This window comes from Natator depressus, chromosome 10 (genome assembly GCF_965152275.1).
Source record: "Natator depressus isolate rNatDep1 chromosome 10, rNatDep2.hap1, whole genome shotgun sequence".
In the NCBI taxonomy this organism is placed as follows: Eukaryota; Metazoa; Chordata; order Testudines; family Cheloniidae; genus Natator; species Natator depressus.
The window spans coordinates 1,964,728-1,973,639 of NC_134243.1; the positions used below are offsets into that span (position 1 = coordinate 1,964,728).

Consider the following 8,912-nt stretch of genomic DNA (forward strand, 5'->3'; position numbering starts at 1 on the left):
TAAACCATCAACCCCTCTGCTTGAGCAGCTCACTCCTGAAATTTCACAAGAAAACAAGCACACCTATAAACTGGTTTGGATTCGGGATTCAATATAATCAGCGTCTATTTTGTCTGGAAAATGCAAAGCAACTCTATAGCATGGTATTAACACAACACCACCACCACCAATAAGCTCACACAATCAAGGCTTTTGCATCTTGCTGCCTGTCATGAAAGTTGGATCACTCACATGAGGAGAGTTATCAGCTCTTGACAGGTCTGATCAGAGCTAGCTCTAGTCTGGGTTGCGAACATCTATGCCTTGGTGGTGAGGTGGGGGTACTGCACAAGCTTTTCACTTCTGAGCACAGAATGCATGGCTGAGTTAACAAGGAAAATGGTTTTCGGGATGTCAACCTAGTCTTCCATCTGTCCACACACAAAACCACCATACAGCATCATTCGCTGCTTAAAAGAGGCTTTGGACTCTAATATCAGGGGTGCTGCAGCCCAGAACCAAGGTACAATCTGTAGGGAAGTTTGCATTGTGCCTGCTCATGCTACGTCCTGCACTAGACACTTCTATTAGTTCTTCAATTCAATAAGTGCAATCATTCATTCACAATAAGGAAAGTCAGCATCTCCAGAACTTTTTACTTCCTCACAAAAGTACCAGAAATCTGAAGCAGCCCACAGGGTATCAAACTGCTGAACCCTAGTACAATCAGACTGTAGTTCAGAGAAGCTACCAGACTGTAGGAGTTTTCAGTGACTGTTCTGCTTGAAAAAAGCATAGAGATTCCTTGCATCTAGGATCTCATAGCCTCAGAACTTGCTGAAGTGTAACAGGATCACAGTAGCAATTTTAAAAGGACACAACATCAGAGCAGGAAATCAGGCTCCCTTACCTGTCAGCATCTACCAGAGCTCAAGCTGCTGCAGAGAGCTAACAGAGCCCCCTGGAATTGCACAAACCGAAACAGACAGTCTTCAAGTTCACTCAACATCAGTAACTTTGGCAGCTACAGCAAATCTGGAAATCAGAGTCAAATATTTAGTGATGAGAGAAGTTACCTGCATTGACTGAGCTGTGTCCTCTTCAAATTTCTTAATGTCCTCCTTAACAAGGACCATTTGTTCCTTCAGGAAAGTTGCCTCTTGTTTCAAGGCTTCCACATCCCGCAAGACTCTGGGCATGTTCTGGAGCGCCTGGTGGCTTGTTTCTGCAGAAACAAATAGCAATGGAACGACAAGGGACTCAACCCTCACACAGAAGAAGAAACTTGGCAAGGAGCATGGTGTCCAACAAGTCTTCATTGCTGCATTCAAGCTACAGCAGAACCTCAGAGTTACAAAACACCTCGGGAATGGAGGCTCTTCGTAACTCTGAAATGTTCAGAACTCGGAACAAAGCGTTAGGGTTGTTCTTTCAAAAGTTTACAACTGAACATTGACTTAATACAGCTTTCAAACTTTCCTATGCAGAAGAAAAAAGCTGCTTTCCTTTTTTGTTTTTGTTTTTTACTAGTTTACATTTAACACAGTACTGTACTGGCTTTTGGTTGGGGTTTTTTTGGGGGGGGGATGGAAGGGGCGGTGTCTCTGCTGCTGCCTGATTGCATACTTCTGGTTCCAAATGAGGTGTGTGGTTGACTGGTTAGTTCATAACTCTGAGGTTCTACTGTATATTTAATAAGATCTTCCAGATCTGGAATAGCAGGGCATGCTGCATATTAGGGACAATCCTCCAAGAGTTTGGCAAGTGCCTATCATCACATATAAATAATACTAAGGACAAAGCATGTAAAGCAATGCTGGTGGGGGGACTGGTAGGAGAGCAGAAGAGAGAAGAACAATTGGGCTGGAATACCAGAAGATGCTGCAGGTCAGGACAGAAATGAGCGGGAAAAGGTTCTCTCATTCTGCAAGAGTTTTCAAAACTTCAATTTTTTTTCCTATTCCAAATCAAGCACAAAAAGTCAAAATCCTCAAACTAATAATCTAAAAAAAACCCAACACACACAAAAATGGGTCAGGTCAATCAAAACATTTCATTTCAATATTGACTTTTTTTTTTTTTTTTTTTTTAAAGAAAAACTTCTTTTTAGTATAAATTAACATTTTAAAATGAAAAGTTGTTCAAATTTAAAAACAAAACTTTTTGGTTTCAAAAATATCAAAATGGAATGTTTCAACAATTTCAAAAAATAATTTACAATTTTTCAAATTGGGAGATTTGTCAAAACCGACCCCGTCTCACAAGCAATTGGGGGTTCCATGAATCAATGTTTTTTGAGAGAGAAAAATGGTGGGAAAATTGCCAACCAGTTCGACTCAGCACTGGGTGTCTGCTGGCAGCGCTCCAGGAGGAAGCTTGCAAAGCAGGTGCCGGTGTACTGTATTAAACTGCTCCGCGTAGGAATGTGCTACTGGTAGCAGTTACTGATACGTGATGGATTGTAGGAAACTACTATTGTAGTAAGCTGCTACCTGATGTAGCAAATGCCTACGGGTAGCAGTTACTTGCACTACAGTACACATAAAAAGAAAAGGAGGACTTGTGGCACCTTAGAGACTAACCAATTTATTTGAGCATAAGCTTTCGTGAGCTACAGCTCACTTCTCTAAGGTCTCTAAGGTGCCACAAGTCCTCCTTTTCTTTTTGCGAATACAGACTAACACGGCTGCTACTCTGATACAGTACACGTGCAATTCTACGTGTAGCAATGTCAGCACAGCGTAGAGAGGACATCCCAGCGTGATGTTCTGGTTTTTTGCACGCTCCGTACACTGCAAGTAGCACAGTACCACGGAGAGCACTTTGCTGCACTACACCGGGACCAGCCCTGGCGGCAGCGAGCACCATCCCCTGCCCACACAGTCACAACATCCGCTCCCAAGCGCAAGGAGACACAAGGCGGCACCTTCCACGGCATTGTTGACCTCCTGGATGAAGAGCTGTAACTTCATCACCAAGGTCGCTGCGTGGGCGTCCACTTTGCCGGGGGCATCCTGCTGCTGCACAGCCCGGAAGGCTCCGTTCACCCAGCGCTTCACCTCGAAGTCATCAGCCAGGAACTTGGAGAAATCCATCCCGGGCGCCGGGGCTGCTCTGCCACCAAGCTCAGAGCCAGGCTCCTACCCACGGGCGGGTGGGAGGGGGGCAGTGCTCAGAGGGGCTGATCGCAACCTCAGGGGCCCCCTCTTCTCGCCAACCCCCGCTCCGCCCGGGGGCAGCGCCGCACAACAGGCTGCCCCCCCCCGCGGCCCCCTGGTCTCACCGCCCCCCCGCCCCTCCCCCAGCGGCCCCCTGGTCTCACCGCCCGCCCGCCCTCCCTCCCCCGGCCCGAGCCCCGCGACCCCCTGGTCTCGCCACCCCGCCTCCCCCAGCCCGAGCCCTGCGACCCCCTGGTCTCGCTGCCCCCGCTCCCCCAACAGCCCCCTGGTCTCGCCACCCCGCCTCCCCCGGCCCGAGCCCTGCGACCCCCTGGTCTCGCTGCCCCCGCTCCCCCAACAGCCCCTGGTCTCGCCGCCCCCCATCCCCCGGCCCGAGCCCCGCGACCCCTGGTCTCGCTGCCCCCCCACCCCCCAACGGCCCCTGCTCTCGCCACCCCCCTCCCCCGGCCCGAGCCCCACGACCCCTGGTCTCGCTGCCCCCCCTCCCCCGGCCCGAGCCCCGCGACCCCTGGTCTCGCTGCCCCCCCTCCCCCGGCCCGAAGCCTGCGACCCCCTGGTCTCGCTGACCCCGCTCCCCCGGCCCAAGCCCTGCGACCCCCTGGTCTCGCTGCCCCCGCTCCCCCAACAGCCCCCTGGTCTCGCCGCCACCTCCCCGGCCCGAGCCCCGCGACCCCTGGTCTCGCTGCCCCCCCACCCCCAACGGCCCCTGCTCTCGCCGCCCCCTCTCCCCCGGCCCGAGCCCCGCGACCCCTGGTCTCGCTGCCCCCCCTCCCCCGGCCCGAGCCCCGCGACCCCCTGGTCTCGCCGCCCCCCCTCCCCCGGCCCGAGCCCCGCGACCCCCTGGTCTCGCCGCCCCCCCTCCCCCGGCCCGAGCCCCGCGACCCCCTGGTCTCGCCGCCCCCCCTCCCCCGGCCCGAGCCCCGCGACCCCCTGGTCTCGCCGCCCCCCCTCCCCCGGCCCGAGCCCCGCGACCCCCTGGTCTCGCCGCCCCCCCTCCCCCGGCCCGAGCCCCGCGACCCCCTGGTCTCGCCGCCCCCCCTCCCCCGGCCCGAGCCCCGCACTGCCCCGCCTGGGCCGGCTAACTGGGAGGGGGCGCTGGAGTCACAGCGGCGCGGCCCCACGCGGGACAGACGCCCCCGGCCCACGCAAGGCCCCGGGGAGCAGGAGGCCGGCTCTGGGGGAGGGGACGCCCCAGACTCACCGTCTCCCCAGGCGGCGGCGGCGGCCATCTTGGTTGGGTCATGAACAACCCAGGGCGCAGAGATTGCCGGGAAACGCCAGGTGCCGGTCCCCGCCGGCCACCGTACCCAGCGGCCCTGCGATCGGCCCCACCCAGCCACCGTCGCGGCCCAGCAACCGGCGCTGGCGGTGCAGCGGGGGAGTCGGCTCCGCCGCGCCCATTGGCCAGGACCAATGGGAGCTGTAGGGGCGGAGCCAACGGCCGCCGGGTGCGGCGCGAGGCACCTCCCTGGCGGACTGGGCGCCGCGGGGCTGCAGGGACCTGGTGGCTGCTTCCTGGGAGCCATGGCAACCACCCCCCCACCCCCAAACTCCCCTCCCGGAGCCCCCGCTCCCAGCGCCCCCGCCCCCACCCCCACCCCAGAGCCCCCCCACCCCCAAACTCCCCTCCCGGAGCCCCCGCCCCCACCCCCACCCCAGAGCCCCCCCACCCCCAAACTCCCCTCCCGGAGCCCCCGCCCCCAGCGCCCCCGCCCCCACCCCAGAGCCGCCCCCACCCCGAAACTCCCCTCCCGGAGCCCCCGCCCAGAGTGCAACCGCCTCCACACCCCCAAACTCCCCTCCCGGAGCCCACGCCCCCTCCCCGCCCCCACCCCAGAGCCCCCCCACCCCCAAACTCCCCTCCCGGAGCCCACGCCCCCTCCCCGCCCCCACCCCAGAGCCCCCCCACCCCCAAACTCCCCTCCCGGAGCGCCCGCCCCCAGCGCCCCCGACCCCACCCCAGAGCCGCCCCCACCCCCAAACTCCCCTCCCGGAGCCCCTGCCCCCAGCGCCCCCTCCCCGCCCCCACCCCAGAGTCCCCGCCCAGAGTGCAACCGCCTCCACACCCCCAAACTCCCCTCCCGGAGCCCCCGCCCCCAGCGCCCCCTCCCCGCCCCCACCCCAGAGCCCTCCACACCCCCAAACTCCCCTCCCGGAGCCCCCGCCCCTGCCCCCAGCGCCCCCTCCCCACCCAGAGTGCAACCGCCTCCACACCCCCAAACTCCCCTCCCGAAGCCCCTGCCCCCAGCGCCCCCTCCCCACTCCCAAACTCCCCTCCTGGAGCCCCTGCCCCCAGCGCCCCCTCCCCACCCAGAGTGCAACCGCCTCCACACCCCCAAAATCCCCTCCCGAAGCCCCTGCCCCAGCGCCCCCGCCCCCACCCCAGAGCCCCCCCCACCCCCAAACTCCCCTCCCGGAGCCGCTGCCCCCAGCGCCCCCTCCCCACCCAGAGTGCAACCGCCTCCACACCCCCAAACTCCCCTCCCGGAGCCCACGCCCCCTCCCTGCCCCCACCCCAGAGCCCCCCCACCCCCAAACTCCCCTCCCGGAGCCCCCGCCCAGAGTGCAACCGCCTCCACACCCCCAAACTCCCCTCCCGGAGCCCCTGCCCCCAGCACCCCCTCCCCGCCCCCACCCCAGAGCCCCCCACCCCCAAACTCCCCTCCCGGAGCCCCCGCCCAGAGTGCAACCGCCTCCACACCCCCAAACTCCCCTCCCGGAGCGCCCGCCCCCAGCGCCCCCTCCCCGCCCCCACCCCAGAGCCCTCCACACCCCCAAACTCCCCTCCCGGAGCCCCCGCCCCTGCCCCCAGCGCCGCCTCCCCGCCCAGAGTGCAACCGCCTCCACACCCCCAAACTCCCCTCCCGGAGCCCACGCCCCCCCCCCCGCCCCCAAACTCCCCTCCCGGAGCCCCCGCCCAGAGTGCAACCGCCTCCACACCCCCAAACTCCCCTCCCGGAGCCCGCGCCCCCTCCCCGCCCCCACCCCAGAGCCCTCCACACCCCCAAACTCCCCTCCCGGAGCCCCCGCCCCTGCCCCCAGCGCCCCCTCCCCACCCAGAGTGCAACCACCTCCACACCCCCAAACTCCCCTCCCGAAGCCCCTGCCCCCAGCGCCCCCTCCCCACTCCCAAACTCCCCTCCTGGAGCCCCTGCCCCCAGCGCCCCCTCCCCACGCAGAGTGCAACCGCCTCCACACCCCCAAACTCCCCTCCCGAAGCCCCTGCCCCAGCGCCCCCGCCCCCACCCCAGAGCCCCCCCCACCCCCAAACTCCCCTCCCGGAGCCCCCGCCCCTGCCCCCAGCGCCCCCTCCCCACCCAGAGTGCAACCGCCTCCACACCCCCAAACTCCCCTCCCGGAGCCCACGCCCCCTCCCCGCCCCCACCCCAGAGCCCCCCCACCCCCAAACTCCCCTCCCGGAGCCCCCGCCCAGAGTGCAACCGCCTCCACACCCCCAAACTCCCCTCCCGGAGCCCCTGCCCCCAGCACCCCCTCCCCGCCCCCACCCCAGAGCCCCCCCACCCCCAAACTCCCCTCCCGGAGCCCCCGCCCAGAGTGCAACCGCCTCCACACCCCCAAACTCCCCTCCCGGAGCCCCTGCCCCCAGCACCCCCTCCCCGCCCCCACCTCAGAGCCCCCCCACCCCCAAACTCCCCTCCCGGAGCGCCCGCCCCTGCCCCCAGCGCCGCCTCCCCGCCCAGAGTGCAACCGCCTCCACACCCCCAAACTCCCCTCCCGGAGCCCACGCCCCCCCCCCGCCCCCAAACTCCCCTCCCGGAGCCCCCGCCCAGAGTGCAACCGCCTCCACACCCCCAAACTCCCCTCCCGGAGCCCGCGCCCCCTCCCCGCCCCCACCCCAGAGCCCTCCACACCCCCAAACTCCCCTCCCGGAGCCCCCGCCCCTGCTCCCAGCGCCCCCTCCCCGCCCAGAGTGCAACCGCCTCCACACCCCCAAACTCCCCTCCCGGAGCCCCCGCCCCCAGCGCCCCCTCCCCGCCCCCACCCCAGAGCCCTCCACACCCCCAAACTCCCCTCCCGGAGCCCCCGCCCCTGCCCCCAGCGCCCCCTCCCCACCCAGAGTGCAACCGCCTCCACACCCCCAAACTCCCCTCCCGAAGCCCCTGCCCCCAACGCCCCCTCCCCACTCCCAAACTCCCCTCCTGGAGCCCCTGCCCCCAGTGCCCCCTCCCCACCCAGAGTGCAACCGCCTCCACACCCCCAAACTCCCCTCCCGAAGCCCCTGCCCCAGCGCCCCCACCCCAGAGCCCCCCCCACCCCCAAACTCCCCTCCCGGAGCCCCCGCCCCTGCCCCCAGCGCCCCCTCCCCACCCAGAGTGCAACCGCCCCCGCACCCCCAAACTCCCCTCCCGGAGCCCCTGCCCCCAGTGCCCCCTCCCCGCCCCCACCCCAGAGCCCCCCCACCCCCAAACTCCCCTCCCGGAGCCCCCGCCCAGAGTGCAACCGCCTCCACACCCCCAAACTCCCCTCCCGGAGCCCCCGCCCCCACCCCAGAGCCCCCCCACCCCCAAACTCTCCTCCCGGAGCCCCCGCCCCCAGAGCCCCCCCACCCCCAAACTCCCCTCCCGGAGCCCCCGCCCCTGCCCCCAGCACCCCCTGCCCGCCCAGAGTGCAACCGCCTCCACACCCCCAAACTCCCCTCCCGGAGCCCCCGCCCCCAGTGCCCCCTCCCCACCCCCAAACTCCCCTCCCGGAGCCCCCGACCCTGCCCCCAGCGCCCCCTCCCCACCCAGAGTGCAACCGCCTCCACACCCCAAAACTCCCCTCCCGAAGCCCCTGCCCCCAGTGCCCCCTCCCCGCCCCCACCCCAGAGCCCCCTCCCCGCCCAGCATGCCGGGGGGCCTCGGGGGAGGGGCAGGACCCGGGTGTCCGGTTCTGTGCGAGAAGGACGTTGGCCGCCCTGGTCCCAGCAAAGCGAGTCCCTCGCCCCTGTTGTCTGGCCGGGCTGCGCGCTCGGCCCGTGGTGGGCAAAGGCTTTGACTGAATCCGCCCAGTGCTGGCTCGCAAAGACACCGGGTAATTCGCACCGCCAGAGACCACTGGCTGAGAAATGGGGGGAGGCTGAACGTATTTGCCAGCACTTTGCCTCTCTGGGGGCTCATTTACCCGTGTGCCGACAAGCCGGGCTGGGGCCAGACACTTGCACTTTTACCCCGGGGGAGTTCTGCACTGCTGCAGGCGCGCGTGATCAGTGAGCTGTGCGTATTGTCACAAGTTTCTGCCAAAACGCTGCTGCAGTTCTGCCGTTTTCCCACCAGACAGTGCTGTGGCACAAGAACAGCTGCAGCGCTGAGCAGAAACTAACTTCTGTAGTTCCGCCTTGTGCGCACCAGAGGGCAGCCTGGCGCTAGAACACAGCAGCAGCTCCTGGCCAGCAAGGGAAGAGAGAGCCTGTCAGGCCAGGTCAAGAGACAGGTGCTATGGGGAGACAGACAGCACGCAGTGCTGGGTGGGGGTCAGACAGGGACTCATAAGGGCCAGTGGTGGAGGACGGGGCTAAATGAGAGTGGAGGCATAGGGCCACATAGTGATAGGGGAGGGGTGCAGAGCTACATAGGGACAGGGAGTGGCTGGGTGAGGGCACAGACACATGGGGATGGGGGAGTGGGTGTCTGAGTGGGGGTGCAGGAATACATGGGAGGGGGCGGATGTGCCTGACTGAAGGGGAGGGGCTAGGAGCCAGGCTCTGCATGGGGGAAGCTCCCTAACAACCCGTCCCCACCCCCCAAAAAACCC

The 8,912-nt window shown here is 64.7% G+C and overlaps 1 protein-coding gene across 2 annotated transcripts in view; it reads right to left on the reverse strand.

Moving 5' to 3' along the window:
- The window catches only part of COG7 (component of oligomeric golgi complex 7), a 56,361-nt gene extending 51,868 nt beyond the window's left edge, over window positions 1-4,493 (reverse strand). For both annotated transcript variants that reach the window (XR_012641191.1, XM_074964936.1), the window contains exons 1-3: window positions 4,360-4,493; window positions 2,906-3,119; window positions 1,056-1,204 (exon numbers count right to left, since the gene is read on the reverse strand). Coding sequence is in view for 1 of the 2 variants with exons in the window: in XM_074964936.1 (XP_074821037.1) it covers window positions 1,056-1,204; window positions 2,906-3,119; window positions 4,360-4,401 (405 nt within the window). In the remaining variant the exon portion in view is untranslated. The remainder of the gene's footprint in view (window positions 1-1,055; window positions 1,205-2,905; window positions 3,120-4,359) is intronic.
- Between the last annotated feature and the right edge of the window lie 4,419 nt (window positions 4,494-8,912).